General features: G+C 55.8%; 1 protein-coding gene across 1 annotated transcript; it reads right to left on the minus strand.

The window, feature by feature from the left end:
- Positions 1-10,380: 10,380 nt before the first annotated feature.
- On the minus strand, positions 10,381-15,738 carry CRABP2 (cellular retinoic acid binding protein 2). The gene is made up of 4 exons (XM_079697640.1): positions 15,531-15,738; positions 11,652-11,830; positions 11,321-11,437; positions 10,381-10,852 (listed from the first exon to the last, which is right to left on the minus strand). The coding sequence occupies exons 1-4, from the start codon at positions 15,598-15,600 to the stop codon at positions 10,802-10,804; spliced, it is 417 nt and encodes a 138-aa protein (XP_079553766.1). The 5' UTR covers positions 15,601-15,738; the 3' UTR covers positions 10,381-10,801.
- Between the last annotated feature and the right edge of the window lie 2,019 nt (positions 15,739-17,757).

Genomic DNA, 17,757 nt, shown 5'->3' on the forward strand with positions numbered 1-17,757 from the left:
GCTTCTTCAACCCTGGGGATTCCAACACTCTAGGAATGAACAACAATCCATCTGGACCCCAGGGCCCCGCTCCTGTCCTCCCTGGAGAGCTGCAGTTCCTGCCCTGAACTATTGCCAGAGGGTTCTCTTTATTCTGGCTGCACCGCGGCTCGCGGGATCTCAGTTCCCCGACCAGGGATCGAACCCAGGCCATGGCAGTGAAAGCCCAGAATCCTAACCACTAAGCCACCAGGGAACTCCCTGCCAGAGTTTGGTTATTTGAGCCAAAACAAGAGGCCTGGAAATTAATTCCAGGAAGAACTTGCCTGTCTTGTGGGATTAAACAGAAATGGAGTGGGATAAGGGAGAGGAAGAGGCAGTGGGCTCTTGACCACTGGCCCCTCCCCTGGCCAAATAGGAGAGGGGCCCCAGGGCTGAGGCTGGGGCCAAGGAGTGACTCCTGTCCAGTGCCTCCTCCCCAGGGCCCTCTGAGTCTTGCCCCAGCCATGCCCGCCGAAGGGGAAGCTCCCATGGAGCCCTTGTCTCAGGAAGCCACCAAGTGGAGGCGGGACACCGGGACACCCCCCGCCTCATCTATGGGGGTTTGGGGGTCAGGCTGTCTTCCTGCTGAGAGTCCAGGGTGGAGGGACCCACTAGGGAGGAGTGTGAGGGGAAGGCATTTAGCAAGTCTGAGGAGATTTGATAAAAGGTGGGAGAATGAGGGAATCTGGAGGAGGTGTTGGTCTATGCAGGGCAGCTGGGGGGAGGGGGAGGTATATTTATCTTCTGAGCTTGTGGCATTAAAAATAACCAGGGCCCCTGAGTAACCCAAGCTCCCAGGTTTCTATGGCAGGGTGGAGGCCATCAGTGGGGACTAGAAGGGCAGAGCGAAGGGGAAGCAGAGGATGGAACCAGAAAGGTCTCCCACCCCGCCCCCCCAGCCTGGGGCTACTGAGGGCAGGGACTGAGCAGACTGGTGCCCCTAGGGCTGGCTGGAGGGGGCAGGGAGGGAAGGAGGAGGGGAGCGGGGAGCCAGGCAGGAACAATGCTGGCACTCAGCCAGGAGCTGGAGTGGGGACTGAGGAGAGAGGAGGGAAGGGGAAAGGATGAAGGGTGGAGAAGAGAAAAAGAAAACAGAGCTGAGAGAGGTGGAGAAAGTGTCCCCACGTGGGTGCGCCCACACTACTCCTCTTCTGAGTCCCTAAAGCTACTTGAGGAAAGGAGCCTGCCCTCTGAGTTCCAGCCCCTTGAGGAGCTGAAGCTACAGCAGGAGGAACTTCAGTTAGCCTTTAGGAAGGACTTCCCTGGAGGAATGGGGGCAAGGGAAGGAGTGAGCCAGAGAGGATTGTGGGAGGGTGCAATCTCTCCTTCTCTGTTAAGTCCTGGGACTCAGCTGGGTTGTGGCCCACGTTCTTGCCCTGACACAGGCTGCTGGAAGGATGACCTCACCTTTCTGCCTCTGTTTCTGCAGTTCCTTGGCTGATTTCTGAGTCAGGGACTGTGATGACAGAAGGACAATTACAGGAAAGTTTCACTGAAAGATTAGCCTCTATACCCAGCTGTGAGGAAAGGGGCTGGAGCTGAGACCTGGGCAGCCTGATGGCAGAGGCTGAGGATGGCACGAGAGGGCCCTTCTGACACCTTGTCCCACAGAGCTTGCTGTGGGGCGTCCCATCCCGGCTCAGCTCTGGAACTGAGGGCAAGGAGCGGGAATGATGTGCTTGGCACATACTAGGAGGCCGGGAAATATTTCCTCAGTGGATGAGAGGACGGATGAAAGTCAGGGACTGCACTGGTCCTGCTCAGCACAGGGTCTGGCGAATAGCTGATGCTCCGTAAATGTTTGTCGAGGGCATAAATGCTGCCCATCTGGCCAAGGCCAGGCCTGGGCCCTGCCTTTGTAGGCATCCCTGAAAACAGTAATGACACCTGTGCTGTGGTTGAACCAAGAGGAGGATGGTCCGGTCCTTGGGTCTCCTTACACTTAGGTATACCCTGGGTGGGCTGAAATGAATTGGGGGCTGGATCATCAGGCCTCTGAGGAAGCTCCAGTGTCCCGCCCTGAAGCTGGGCCAAGTGAGGGTGGCCCTCCCTCCCCAGGCAGTTCTGGGCTGAGCCCAGGATCCCCTGCCCTTAGGCTCCTGCGGAAACTTTAGCCCATAATCCCCCACCTGAGCCTGAAGGGCTCCCACAGCTGTCCTGGCCTCATAATCTTCAGTCCAGAAGGAGATGAGAGGCCCAGCAAGGAGCAGACGCTCACCCCCCTTCCAGGGTGAGAGATGGAAGAGAGCCTATGGGGAAGACTAACACTTCTCCACCCTGGAGCACCCACTTCCCCGGCTGGGGAGAAAGAGGATGTGGAGGGGTCCTGCTGACACCTGTTGGGACCAAGCAGACCCCTCTTAATGTGACCAATGATTTCCCTGCTGCCTGAGTGATCCCCCAAGCAGGCCACACCACTTTCTGGTCCTCAGTTTCTTCTTGAACAAAGGAGAGGCATGATCCCCAAAGGCCCTTCCTTCTGGGACTCTGTTCTCTGGTTCTACAATTCCCAGCTTCTAAGATTCCACCTTGGGGCAGCCGGAAGGGAGGGCACGTTGCCGAGGACTGTGCAGCTGTCAGGCTGCTCCAGCTTGAGTCACCAGCTTGAATCCCAACCTGACCTGACACACCTGCTCACCTCAAGGAGTGGCGGTGGGAGCTGAGACCTGAGTCCAGTCACCTCCAGACACCCCCAGATCTCCGCTGATGGCTGCCAGAATTGCCTTCCTCTCTGCTTTTCTGATCTACTCCCCTGCAAGTGGCTGGATCCCCTAGGGGAAGCTGGGAGAGGCTGGCCAAACCTGTGGAGGGCTGGGACAGGAATAAGGTTTCTGGGGCGCTGGCCGGGGCAGAGGTCAGGCAGACATTTGATGAGGAGGCAGAAGAATGGAGGAGACGACCTTTTAAAGTCCCTTCCAGTTGGAGGAGTCGGGCATGCAGCTGCAAGGGATGAGAAAAGGACCAGAATGTCATGGGAAATGAATGATGGTTCAAGAGGAGACCAGGGGCTGGGGTTAAGTGGGGTCAACCCTGTCTCATCCTACCCCCTTTGGTGCCAGTGACTGGGCAAGGGGCTGACCCTGCTGTCTGGGAGCGATTGTCACAGCCCTGTGGGGAGCGGGTGGGGAGCGGGGGAGGAAGGGGCAATTCAGGCGAACCCCACCAGCCCACCAGCCCAAAGGGAAAGGGGAGCAGAGATGGGAGGAGAGGGACCGGGGTTCCTGGGACACCCAAGGAAGAAGACGAGGGAGGGGCACTGCCCCCTACAAGCCTACTCTGAGGAGAACTTCTCTTTGAGTGAGAATAGGGCTGGGAAGGAAGGTGGGACTGGACTGTGGCAGGGATGGCGAGGAAGGGGCCAGGCCACCCTCGGGTGGGCCTGGAGTGGGGAGCTCTTGGCAGCCCCGGCTGGGAGTGAGGGTGCTGTCAGCCAGCCAGGTTTCTGCCGCTGCCTGGGAAGAGCCCAGCCCAGAGATCCTTATCCAGGGCAGGGACAGAACTGGTTTCTCGTCTGGCAGCACCAAGGGGGACAGGGGCAGGAAGAAGCCAAGAGGTCAGGAGGGCAGTGGCAGGCTTGAAGGAGAGGTGGGAGGACCTGACCTGGGGACCCCTGACCCTCACTAGAGCAGCAGTCTCAACCACTGGGGGACCTCCGTAGGCGTCGATTTTGCATCCTATTTGCATATGACGGATTCACTTTCTAGACAGACTGAAGGTCCCCCAGCTGTCCCTGTCCTGCTATCCTGTCCCTTGTCTTTCTCAGGTATGACTGGCCCAGGCAGGAGAAATCCCTGGGTGGACTCCTCCTCACCTCCCCACCCCAGTCTCTCCCTTTCCACTGACACCTGAAGGATCCTGAAGTCACTGAGGAGAGAGGCAGAGGAGCCAGCGAGAGGTGGGGGACTCTGGGGGACTCTCCTCAGAGCCTGCTCCCTTTCATCTTCCGCTACAAAGGGCCTGGCGGCCCCAGTCCCATCCATCTTGTGCCTGTGGCGGTCCTTAAGCAGCCCTTTGTTGGGACCTGGGGTCAGAGGGCCTGACCAGCATGCTGCCTCTCCTCTGAGCCCCACCCCTGGGGCCCTTTCTTTCCCCCTCTTCCCCTCCTCCTGAGTATCTCAGCCTTCTCCAGCCTAGATCTCTCTCTCTCTCTCTCTCCCCCCCACCACCCCCGCTCTCTCAGGGCTTCCTGTCTCTGGCTCCACCTCTGCCAGTCCCTCCCTTGTGGATTCCTGTAACGTGGTTCCTCCTGTCACACACGGGCACGGAGCTGCCCTCAGGTTCTGGAGGCCTCAGAGGTACCCTGGGCCCTGGCTTCCCCAGGGCTTTCTCCTCTCTGGTCTCAGCTGTGCCCTGATTCTCTTGGTTTTGACATTTCTAGACCTTTCTCTCAGCTCCATGCTCCTGTTTCTTGGTTTGTGTGTGTGTGTGTGTGTGTGTGTGTGTGTGTGTGTGTGTACTTCAGTTTCCCTAAGAAGTCGGTGTAGACTATCCCAGTGCCTGTAAGTGCCCCTGCCATGTGTGCCAGCCCTGACCTCAGGAGAGAATCACACATACCCCCTCCCTTGTCTTTGCCCTCCCTTCCTCTCTGGCTCTTCTTGCTCTGGCCTTTGTTGGGACTCAGTGACCCAGGCCCCTCTGTTGCCCCAGAGATTTCACCCTCTCCCTCTCCTCTGAGAATCTCGGACTCTAGAAAAGACTCTGCCCACAGATATCTCACAGATTTTCAGGATGCATGCAGGGGGTGGGGGGTCCTATGCATTTTCCCTCACATGCACTGCTGAGTAATGAAGGCAGGTAACAGAAGAGGAGCCCAAGAGGCCTTGGGTTGGGAGGGGAAGCTGGAGAGATTTTCTCACAGGCTGGGCTGGGCTGGGCCAAATGGGTGAGGTGGCCGCTCCCTGGTCCAATCTCCTGGGTCCAGGACTGTAACTTCCTCGTCATCTCAGGCTGGCAGGCAGGGAAGTACTGGAGAAGCAAAGCCAGCAGGAAGGGCCTGCCCAAGGGGAGCCTCCGTCTCAGGGTGGACACACAGCTCAGCTATTGCCTTCAGAGAACCCCCAGTCTGATGGGGGAGACCCAGTCCCTGCTCTCCGAGATCTCCTAGGAAAAAGAAATGTCTCTTCTGTCTGCCATTCTCAACAACTTTATTCACAAAGAGACAAGCTAGGCAGAGAAACAAGAGCAGATGCCCCAAACAGACAGACAGAGCTCCAGCCACAAGGGCCTGGGAAAGGCTTGAAAAAAGCCCTCTCCAGGGTGGGAGTGGGGAGTCAAGTTGAGGGGGGAAGGGTAGGTTGGGGAGCCAGCAGCCTGGATGCAGGCCAGACAGAGCTGGAGTCAAGGATGGGGTGAGAAGGGAGGAGGTGATGCCGAAGATAAAGAAAGGGCTCAGGCTGACAAGTTAAGACTCTTCTGGGTTAAACCAAACACAAAACTGGCATCCAGAAGGCTCAGCCTGATTCATTCTTCCATTTCTGAAAAACAGCACCAGCAGCGACCAAAGCCAGACAGCCATTCTTTTTATTTATTTATTTATTTATTTAGTTATTTATTTATTTATTTATTTATTTATTTATGGCTGCGTTGGGTCTTCGTTGCTGCGCACAGGCTTTCTCTAGTTGCGGCGAGTGGGGGCTGCTCTTGGTTGTGGTGCGTGGACTTCTCATTGCGGTGGCTTCTCTTGTTGCGGAGCAAGCTCTCTAGAGCGTGTAGGCTTCAGTAGATGTGGCGAGTGGGCTCCGTAGTTGTGGCTCGTGGGCTTTAGAAGGCAGGCTCAGTATATGTGGCTCACGAGCTTAGCTGCTCCGCAGCATGTGGGATCTTCCCAGACCAGGGCTCGAACCCATGTCCCTTGCATTGGCAGGTGGACTCTTAACCACTGTACCACCACGGAAGCCGCCAGACAGCCATTCTTTTTTTTTTTTTTTTTTTTTTTTTTTTTGTGGTATGCGGGCCTCTCACTGTTGTGGCCTCTCCCGTTGCGGAGCACAGGCTCCGGATGCGCAGGCTCAGCAGCCATGGCTCACGGGCCCAGCCGCTCCGCGGCATATGGGATCCTCCCAGACCGGGGCACGAACCCGTATCCCCTGCATCGGCAGGCGGACTCTCAACCACTGCGCCACCAGGGAGGCCCCAGACAGCCATTCTTGACACCTCCCTTCTAATGCATCACAGTCTGCACCCTCCCCCAAATTTTTCTCCACCTTCTGCCCGAGCATCTCACCAGTCTTCTGATGACTTTCCTTCACTCCCCCTTTTCTCTGTTCCATCTCCACCTGACTGCCAGCAGAAAATCCTTAGAACACAAATGAAATGCCACCCCTTTTTTAAAATCCTTCAATGGCTTCTCATTGCTCTTAGAATAAAATAAGAAATAGTGGCAATTCCCTGGTGATCCAGTGGTTAGGAGTCCGCGCTCTCCCGGCTGAGGGCCCGGGTTCGATCCCTGGTCAGGAACTGAGATCCCACAAGCCGCGCGTGCAAGGCGCAGCCAGGAAAAAAAAAAAAAGAAAAAGAAAAGAAATACTTACTGTGGCCCTCAGGTCCTTCAGGTTCTGCATGATCCAGCCACTGATGGCCCCCAGCTGCCAGGCACTCCAGTTATGGGACCTTGAACAGCCCCAAACTGTCCTTAGAGACTTTACCCCATGGTTCTCTCTGCCTAGAATACCTTCCCCTCTGCTCTACCCCACAGAGTCCTCCAGGGCCCCCCAAGTGCTTTGTCCTCCAAAACACCTGCTCTTATGATGCTCTGCCCACCCCCAATCTAAATGAGGTCTTCTCTATGGCACTCTCTCCCTCTACTCCGCTTCTCCTTCATAGCACCTACCACACAGGTAATTGCATTTTTTTTTTTTTTTTTTTTTGCTGCATCGGGTCTTTGTTGCGGCACGCGGGGTATTCATTGAGGCGTGCGGGGTCTTCGTTGTGGTGCATGGGCTTCTCTCTAGTCGTGGCACCCAGGCTCCAGAGCTCGTGGGCTCTGTAGTTTGCGGCACACAGGCTTTCTAGTTGAGGCGCGTGAGCTCAGTAGCTGTGGTTCATGGGCTTAGCTGCCCTGCGACATGTGGGATCTTAGTTTCCTGACCAGGGATCCAACATGCGTCCCCTGCATTGTAAGGTGGATGCTTTACCACTGGACCACCAAGGAAGTCCCTTGCATATTTATTTGATGCATTTACTTTTTAACCATCTTTCCCTACTAAAGGTCTGTTCCCCTCCCCCCCATAGCCCCCATGAGGGCAGAGATCTTGTCCATTTTATTCATTTCTGTGTTTCCAGTACCTAGCAGGGTGCCCAGCTCCTAGGAGGCTCTCAGGAAACAATAGTTGGATGAATAAATGAAAGGGTCCCTCACCTCCCCCACCCCACTCTCAGAGAGGGGACTTGCTTACCCAAGGACTCTGCACACTGTCTACTCGCTCCCTGGCCCTGACCCTCTGCCCTCAGCTGCCGAATGTGGCCTCTCTTGGGGCAGGAACAGGAGGCTCTGGCCCCAGGGCATCCTGGTCTTGCAGGGAGAGGAGGCTCCCCAGCGGACACAGAGGCTCTGAAGCGTGACCACTGACGGTCTGTGCCGATGGAGGGAGAGGCCGCTTCAGGCCGTGTGAGGAGCTAAGCTTTGGAGAAGCAGCTGAATGCCAGTGGGTGGGAGGGTGGCATACCATGCAGGGGAGGTTGGAGCTGAGGCCTGCCTGGAGGAACACACACAAGAAAGGGCAGGGGCCATGTCTTGAAGGGCCTCTAATACCTGTTTGGACTTTATTTTGGACAAAAGGAGGGGGTGCAGCTAAAGGGATTTTGTGTCTTGTTTTATTGTTTTTTGAACAGGGCTCTGACATAATAAAATGTATGTTTTGAAGGATCCTCTGGCAGCACTGTGGAGGATAAATCAGAGACACTAAGAGCTTACTATTGCTAAGTGCTATGAACGTAATGAGATTTATTTTATTTAACTATTACAACACCCTTGTGAGGTAGATGTTATATATAATTGCTGTTTTCTAGATTAGAAGCCTGAGCCTCATAGCAGCCCTCTTCATTGGAAAAGTGCTCCTTCCCATCCCATGGGATTCTGATGGGATTGTTAATCACAGAGCCAGACCTGTTCCTTGGCCATGGGTGTGGCATGAGGTCCAGGCCTGGCCAATCAGTGGGCCCCTTGCTTTGCCAACAGCAACTAGACCAAGGGTCCAAGGGATGGTCATGTGATATAAGCAGAACCAGACTGAGTCCTTCTGGGATTTAGACGATATAGGCCCCGGGAGAGAGTCCCCACCCACTTCTTTTTGGATCTCAAGCGGTAACCATGTAAGCTTGGGGCATATGAAGCCAATTTCCTATGACTTAGAGAACATTTCTGTGTGATAGGATTGAAGGCGACCAATGCACAAAGAAACAGAGGTGAGCAGGATGGGTGCAAAGGGAGAGGCTGATGTACTTGTTTGGGTCCCTGGATTTAGCCACACCTGAAGCTAGACTCAGCTGAAACTTCCCAGTACATAAGCTATTAAATTACATTATTTTGTGTTTAGTTCAAAACTATACATGTACTCCCCCACCATGTTCAGAGCAGCACTATTTACAATAGCCAAGACATGGAAAATAATCCAAGTGCCCATCAACGGACGATTGGCCTAAGAAGATGTGGCATGCATACATATATACACACACACACACACACACACACACACACACACTATGGAATATTACTCAGCCATAAAAAGAATAAAATATTGTCATTTGCAGCAACATGGATGGATGTAGAGATTATTATACTAAGTGAAGTGAGAAAGACAAATATTATATATCACTTATATGTGGAATCTAAAAAATAATACAGGGAATTCCCTGGTGGTCCAGTGGCTAGGACTCCACGCTTCCACTGCAGGGGGCCAGGGTTCACTCCCTGGTCAGGGAACTAAGATCCCGAAAGCTGGGCAGTGTGGCCAAAAAAATAATAATAATAATACAAATGAACTTGTTTACAAAACAGAAACAGACTCACAGACATAGAAAACAAATTTATGGTTACCAAAGGGGAAAGGGGATGGGGGAGGGATAAATTAGGAGTATGGAAATAACAGATACACACTAACGTATATAAAATAGGTGAACAAGGATTTACTGTATAGCACAGGGAACTATATTCAGTATCTTGTAATAGCCTAAAATGGAAAAGAATTGAAAAAAAAATATATATATATATATCTGAATCACTTTGCTGTACACCTGAAACTAACACAATATTGTAAACCAACTATACTTCAATTAAAAACAAAAACAAGGGGCTTCCCTGGTGGCGCAGTGGTTGAGAGTCCGCCTGCCGATGCAGGGGACACAGGTTTGTGCCCCGGTCCGGGAAGATCCCACATGCCGCGGAGCGGCTGGGCCCGTGAGCCATGGCCGCTGAGCCTGCGCGTCCGGAGCCTGTGCTCCGCAACGGGAGAGGCCACAACAGTGAGAGGCCTGCGTACCGCAAAACAAAAACAAAAACAAAAACAAAAAATCCAGACAACTGAAGCTCAGAGACACTAAGTAACTTGTCTGAGATCACACAACTAGCAAGCGGCAGAACCAGGATTTGAACCCCTCTTATTCTAACACTTGTGCTCATTTCGCCCTATCACAGCATGATAATGTAAAGCGCAAACAGGCAAACCAGTTAGGAGGTGAGCAATGAGAAAGCATGGTCTAGGGCCGTGGCCTGGGGAAGGAGGGCAGGCATTTGAGAGAGATTATGATATGAAATTTGGGAAGACACGGGACAGACCTGAGTGTGGAGGCTCAGGGAGGTGAGTGGGAGGAGGACCCAAGGGGCCTGGAAGACCCAGGAGACAGGGCAGATGGGGCAGAGTGAGGGATCTCAAGGCAGAGATGGGTTTTTCTCAGACACAGAGGATACCTGGGCAAGAGCAAGGCCAGCCTGTGGGCGGTGACGAGCTCATCTGGAACTAGGTGGGAAGCCAAGGCCAGGCCCAGGGTCGCCCACAGATTGGGGTTGGAGGAGAGAGAAGGAACAATTGGAGGAGGAGGAAGCTGTGTCACCAGCATGGGAGAAGGTGGGAATCAGTTCCCCAGCGCAAGCTCAGAGTCAGGGGGGCCCTGGTGGCCTTGGAAGCCAGAGCAGGAGACAAAGGAGACTGGAGGAGGGGAAGTGAAGGTGATGTTCATGGATTCAGCAGCAAATGAGAGGGTAGTGATGAGAAAGGTGAAGGGAAGGTGGTTTCCTCCCAGGTGTGTAAGTCGCACCGGTGCTGCTGAAACATCGACTCTCTCACACTGCAATTTAGGGGCAAAGTTGAACTCAGGTGACTTACCCAACCCCTTCCCAATGAGCCAGAGACAGGTTTTATTTTCTAAAACATTTTAATAAAATTAACCAATAAATATTCTACACTGTATGGGCTACAGGGACAAAGAGTGGAAGACAGAGGGCCGGTCTTCCCAGTCGGGCCCTCGGGTCCCCTTGCAGAAAAAGAGAGAGACGGTGCTCTGGGCTGACTTGGGGCTGGGACTGCTGACTTGGGATGGGGGGAGTGATTCTGGAACGGGTGATCTGGGGTCCTGTCATCCATCCCACTTTGTTGGTGTATGGGAGGAGAGGAGGGGCCAAAAAAAGCAGAGCCCCTGCAGGAGGCATCCTAGCACCCCCAGAAGTGACTGGGGTGAGGGGAGAGCTAGCCTAGAAGGAAGGAATGGGGGAGGGGCAGCCCATGGGGCAGTGAAGCAGGGAGAATGGGCTGGTGGCGGGCTCTGGCGGCTCTTGGGCCACAGCCACTCACTCTCGGACATAGACCCTGGTGCACACGATGTCGTCCGCCGTCATGGTCTGAAAGGGGAGAAGTCATTGTTAGCCCAGGAGGCCCCTGGGTCCTGTGCTTGGTTGCAGGAGGGTTGAGTGGAGGTACTCTGCTTGACCTCCAGGTCCAAACCTACTTCTTGGCTCAGGACTGACAGGTAAGAGCTGGTCACAAAATGCCTGGGCATCATGGGATGGAGGACAATACAGCCCCAGGGGTCCATCCTAAGTCTTTCTCCCCAAGCCAGGAAGATCCCTGCGGAGAACTGTTGGGACCTCTCAGTGCATGTCCTTTGCTCCACACGGAAGGGACACCCTTTTACGTTTGCACAAGGACACTGTATGGGACAGGGACAGCCTAGTCCTGCCCCAGCAGCCTCATAGGAGACGGGGAGACCAGCCACAGTTGTTCTTAAATCTCCTGCATCCGGAAATGTCCCAGAAAATCTCTGAAGGTAGCACTGGGCTTGCTCTAAGCTGAGATGAGGCAGGCCTTACCAGGATTAGCTCTCCGTCATTGGTCAGTTCTCTGGTCCAGGAGGTCTTGGGACCCTCTCCCTTCAAAAGCCTCTGCTCGCAGACCATTTTGTTCTCACTCTCCCATTTTACCAGGCTCTGCATGAGAGGGTGGTCAAGTGAGGTGGGCCCACAGCAGGGACAATGCTGTGAGAGGTATAGGGGATGCACCCCCTTTCTACCCACCACCACAATCTAGGGACTTTCTCCATTGGAACTGGAGGGAAGACTCTAGGAAAAGACTGGAAAATGTCATGTTGAGAAGCAGGGCAATAGATGCCATGACCCTGAGGGACCCCGTCCCAGCACGCACCTTACAGGGTCTCCCATCCACAGTCTGCTCCTCAAACTCTTCTCCGATATTGAAGTTGATCTCTGTGGTACGCACGGTGGTAGAGGTTTTGATGTAGAAAGTGTCTCCCTCCTGTTTGATCTCCACTGCTGGCTTGGATGCTGCAGCCACGGCGATCTTCCTCAGCATCACGTTCACCCCTGGAGGGAGAGGAGAGGCTCGACTTTTATGGGTGCTCCAGGCACCTGTCTCACACTCTCCCCAGGGACAGCAGGAGCAGGCTGAACTGTGAGCGGCTGGGAAGAGGAGCAAGCTGCCTGGGTGTCCAAGAAAGTACCTTGAAGGGAGGGCAGGTGGTACGGCCCTGATGGCTGGTGGTTTCAGGGAGAAGGGACAGAGAGGCAGTGCCCTGCCCTTGGGAGTTCTGCTTCTAGCTATGGCCCCACTTGGATGAGTCAGCAGCCCTGGATCGGGGTCCCCAAGTCTCAGCTCTTCACTCGGTTCTTGGGGGCAGCTTCCCCCTATTCCTCTCATCCTGCTACAGCTCACCTTGGCTCAATTCACCTCACTTTTGGTCCTTTGTCCACCCTGCTGGAGACCATCTGCTGGGGTGGGCTCATCAGAGTCACTGCGTCTGCACCCCCGCCCAAGTGCAAGGCAGGCCTTCCCCAGCCAGGCCTCACTACTCACGTCCTGGAGTAGGGGCCACTTCCCTCTCTGCCCACTCACCTCCCCTGTCTTGAGGCCTTTATTTGCTGAGCCTCTGTTCCTCCCCAGGATGAGAAGGAGCAGGGATTCTCAGCAGGGGAAGAGGTGGGACAGCTGTTTCCCCCTACAGAATGGTCAGCAGGCTGGGGACATCACAGGCTGTGAAATAAGATCCATTAGGCCATGATTTCCACCTGGCTCACACTCCCTTGCAGGCTGGGTGAGCGTGGGCAAATGGCTTAACCTCTCTGAGCCTTAGATTCCACAACTGTAAAATGGAGACGGTAACTTCTTCAAGAGCCTATCACATGGGATGATGTGTGTTTAGGCCCTAGCACGCACAGTGCCAGGTACATCTTTATGTTTTCAGGAAACAATAGCTACTCTTATTGTTGTTGTTATTTTCACTGATAAAAGGAAGGCAAAGAAAAAGCCAGAGTTGGGGCTCAGACAAAGTTCCCTGCATCGGACTCCTGCCCACCTGCCCTCCTGGAACAGAAAGGGACACTCCCCTCCCCTCCCCTGATGTGGGCCCGACTCCAGGAACACCCACCCCACTTCAGGGGTCAGGTCTTCTCATTCAGCCTCTGTGGATTCAGAGTCCCTGTGCCTGTCCCCCTATCCTTTCCCAGATTGGACCCCTTCTCTCTATTCCCTAGTTATTTAAAAGGAGTGGAGGATGGGCCTCCCTGGTGGCGCAGTGGTTGAGAGTCTGCCTGCTGATGCAGGGGACACGGGTTCGTGCCCGGGTCCAGGAGGATCCCACATGCCGTGGAGCAGCTGGGCCCGTGAGCCATGGCCGCTGAGCCTGCGCGTCCGGGGCCTGTGCCCCGCAACGGGAGAGGCCACAACAGTGAGAGGGCCTCGTACCGCAAAAAAAAAAAAAAAAAAAAAAAAGGAGTGGAGGAGCCGGAGAGAGAGAAGCCCTCTGACAGGAAGTCAAGCAGGCAGGGAGGCACCTCTAGTCAGGGCCCAGGTCCAAGCTCTACACCCTTCACCTGGCCTGGCCTCCTGCCCTGAACTGGAGCAGAACGCTTCAGGGAAGCAATGGGTGGGATGAGGGGCCAAGCTGGGCTGGGCCAGGCAAGTGTGATTCCCTATCTCCCGATGCGGTCCAGACCCCCTGGCCCTCCTCCAAACCTGGGTCCCTAGAGAAACAAATCCCCTTTCCCCTCGGCACCAGAGCAGACACACTCTATTCCAGACAGAAGGGAGTGGGAGGAAGCCCTGTCCCTCAGGAGCCCCAGGAGCCCACTTCTTGGCTGCCGATCTTTTGGATCCAGGGAGAAATGACTGAGGTTCCCAGGACCAATTGACTTGGTAAAAGAGACATATCCCACTCCACCTCCTTGGACAAAAAGACTACTTCACTCTCTGGTGCTACCCGGGAAGTCCATCCTGTTATCCATCTTTCCCGTTATAGGAACAGGAGCTGCTAGCTATGTGTCATGACCATCATACTGGATGGGATGGGTATCCCCCAAATACCTGAGCATCCCTCCCCAGGAGAGAGACTCTTGCATAGGACAAAGAGGGGTGAGAAGGGACTGAGATTCCTGCGGAAGCAAGGCTAGGTCCAGAGGAGACACCCCTCCAGCCAGCTTCTGGTACCTGTGCTGCTGGGGCCAGGCTCAGCCAACGTTGGCTGATTCAGGACTGTGTTTGTCTAACGGGTCTGTTTTTAATCTGCCCCACAGCAAGCCCTGAGGAGGGCACGTGGCTCTGAGAGACCCCGCAGGGAGGACAAACAGACTGAAGACAGACAGACAACAGGGTTGGGTTTGGGATCTTATCCTCCAGCTGGGGCCTGGGGGTGTGCCAGGCCACTGCCTCCTCCACTGGGGAGAGGGGCCAGAATCCAGAGAAGTTGGGGGAGGGAATGGCATCTAGGCTTTCTGAAGGGAAAATTTTTATCCTTTGGCAGGATCTTGGTGGCATGCGGGATCTTGGTTGCAGCATGAGGCATGCATGCGGGATCTAGTTCTCCGACCAGGGATCAAACCCAGGCCCCCTGCACTGGGAGTGCGGGAGTCCCCATTCGACCACCAGGGAAGTCCCTGGATCTTTAATTTCAACAAGGGTAGAGCAAGAAAGGCTGACAGGATTACAAGAAATACTGTGGTCAGACTGCAAGCAGAACTAACGGTAAGGAAGGATGGAAATCCCTGCTTTCCTCACTGCATTCCAGCCCCTTCCTAGTTCCTGACTCATTTCTACAGCCCCCTGCCCCACACAGGGTGCCCTCTGCTCATTCCAGCTGGGGTCTCTCTGTTCAGTTCAGAAATTGATGGCTCCCGGGTTTCCAGGTGGCTTCCCAGTGGCTGGGTCCTTGACTAACCTCCATCTCTTTGCAGAGCCCTCTGTCCAGCCGGCCCAGGCTTCCCCCCCACTCCCCAGACACCAGAGGGCGCACAGGAGTTGGGAAGGGGAGTCTGGGTAGATTCAACTTCCTCCACCTTTAACCAACAGACCTAGCTGGGCTGCAGCCCGTCTCCAGGGAGGCAGGGAGAAGAGAATTCGGATTTTCTGAAAGGGAGGGGATGGCTGGGGTTTCACACGAAGCCATTTGTTGAAATCTAAGAAAGTGATAATTATCCAGAGCGAGTTTAGGATTCTGGAGCTGTTCGCTGTAGGAAAATATTTGTCTCACAGATGGAGGGTGGGGGGAACAGAGTGGAAAAGTTCTGAAAGGGGAAGAAAGGGGGATCTGGGGGCCCTGCGGTGACGATCACCTGGTGGGTGGAGCCCCGCGCAGAGAGATATGGAATCTGCCTGGGGATTGGGTTACCTGCGGGGGGCAAGGGGAAGGAGGCAGGAATGCCTGGGGTGGGGGTGGGAGGCTCGGCTGGGTAGGGACCCAGGCTCCCAGCCTGGATGCAGGGTTTGCAGCTTCCGAACTGCGGAGAACACCACTGCCTCACCCCAGGGAATACCGACCTCATGCTTCTGGTTTCTACTTGATTCAGAGGCTGAGTCGCTGCAGGAGTTGGCGTCTGTGGGCGCCCCGCCAGAGGAAGAAGGGTTTAAGTGTTCGGGCTCAGCGCCCCGGGACCCAGGAGTCTGACCCCTATTCTTGGGAATGCAGGCGCCCAGCTTCCCACGCCCTGATTCCAACTTCCCTTTCTTTCTCGTACCCACCTCCGAGGCCTCGGAGCCCCCTCTCCTCTCCCGGGCGCTCAAAAATCTCCTTACCCAGAACTTTGAGCAAATCCTCGAAGTTCTCCGATCGGACGATCTTCCAGTTGCCAGAGAAGTTGGGCATGGTGGCGGTGCTAGTGGCGGTCCCCTTAGATCCTTCGGCTGGAGCACTGGACGCTGAGTCCTTTAGTCGAAAGAGATGTCTCCGCCGCCTTCGCCGGATGGTGAGACTCAGGAACCAGGACTCGTCCGAGGACAACCCTAAATCCGGCCTGGACTCTCGCGCGGGCAGCTTTTATACCCTTCGTGGACCCGCCCTTGCCCAAGAATGAGGTGGTCCCGCCTCCCGCTCCGCCTCCCCCTCCACCCCACCTGGGGGGCCTTGAGCCCCGGCCCTGCATTACCACCCCACCCCCACTCCCACCCCGTCCTCTGGATCTAGCCCAGTGGGCGGGTCGAGAATTCGCTGAGAGGGCCCGAGATGGCTGGCTCCCGCGCCAGTGGGTGGATGAGGAGGCGGACGGAGGGCTAGCCCTCGGACTGGGCTCTCAACCGAGAGGAGAGGGCGCCAGGCCCGGGGCACAGATGCTGAGCTCTCACGTCCTGCAGTCCGAGGCACAGGGTCGCACCTCGCCTGTTCCCCATCCCTGCCCAACCTAACACGGTGCGCTCGACTCCTTGGCGCCGGACACCCGGCGACACCACCGGCGGGTGAACCCCTGCTTGCAAGCCGGAGCTGGGGAAGAGAATGGGCGGCCGAGCTCCGACTCCACTGAAGCTTGAGCTGGATCCAGTGTGACCGCTCCGAACTCAAAAGAGACCGGCTGGGGAGCCCTGGGGTTCAGGGGCCAGGCACCTAAGTGAGGCAACGGCGCCCCCTACTGGAACAACTCGCAGAGGCTGGGAGGGGGCTTCACCCCCTACCTACCACCCTCGACTCCCCACCCGGTATCGGGCTCCAGTAGCGCCTGCGGACGCTGGAAGTTGGCGCTGGGAGACTCATTCTTCTTAAAGCGTTGGGCGGGCATCGAAGGGTTAAACAGGAGCCTGGAGCGCCAGGCTGGGGAGGGCAGAGGTCACAGCCAATCACTTGACACGAGCTCTTTATTACTGCGCTTTCTCTGTCTCTCGGCTCCCCAGACCCCCGAGGGAATCGCAGTAGGCGGCAGGGAGGGGAGGCGGAGCCCTTGGCGCGCCGCGCTGCCACCTAGGTTGGGGGGAGTCTGGATGCCCCGGGGAAGGGGCGGAGCGGGGTCTCAGGTGTCACCATTCTGAGCCGTAAAACGGGCGGAAGGAGAGGCCGCCCCTCCGCGAGCGGCTTTGAAGTGGGAGATCAAAGGAGGGGGGTAGGGAACGGCTCCCCGCGGAGACCCAAGTGGGAGTGAGCGAGACCCCGGGGGAGAGGGCCGGGAGACAGAGAAACAGAAATGGAAGTCAGTCAGGGAACCTCGGAGACAGGCCGGGAGACCCGAGACCGCCGACCGCAGTGGATGCGGTACCCCGAGCGGGCGGAACCCCGGGGCCTGTCCAGCGCTGAGGGACACTGCGGCCTAGCTGCCCTCGGCGAATCCGTGCACGTGGCCCCGATGCCCGTACCGCACCCCACCCCCGCCACCCTGCCGGAGCTGTCCTCCCAGCTTCTTCCGAGGCGGGGAAGAAAATCCCCTCATCTGGTCCCAGCCCTGGGTTCCTGCCCTGGCCCCTCCCTGCCAGCGTGGCCATGGGTGGAGCAGAGGACAGGCTCTCCGAGATTCTAAGCCCTTTCCCTTAGAGCCCTGGAACGGTCTAAGGAGGTAGGGGCCTTAGTTGGGGAGGAGCCCGGAGGAGGAGAGCCAAGGGAGAGGGGCTGGAGGATTTAGCAAAGACACACTGGAGGTCGAGCCTCTGTGCTGTAAAGAGGAAAATCTCTGAATTACGGGTGTGTAGGGAAAAAATAATGCAACTAGGGTGACTCTGGAGCAGGAGGGATGGAGATTAGACTGTAGAAAGGACTTCTTGACAGAGTCCCACCCTGCAATAACCAATAAAATGTCAATTCTGAAGAAGGGAGCTGGATGCTCCAGCCTGGTTTTAGGGTCCCAGGTTTGGTGTGGGAGAGTTTATCTGGGGGTGCGTGTGGCCTGGTCTTCTGGAAGTGAGGGGGCAGCAGGTCGAAGGGCTCTCAGAGGATGGACAGACAAAAGCAGAGGTGGTGGAGGGAAGGGGGTGGTCCCTGGGGGGTGCTTAGGGCCTGGGGTTAAGGCACTGCCTGTGCTCCTCCCCCATCCACCCGGCTCCAGCA

The sequence above is a fragment of the Hyperoodon ampullatus genome (assembly GCF_949752795.1).
Source record: "Hyperoodon ampullatus genome assembly, chromosome: 2".
Lineage (NCBI taxonomy): Eukaryota > Metazoa > Chordata > Mammalia > Artiodactyla > Ziphiidae > Hyperoodon > Hyperoodon ampullatus.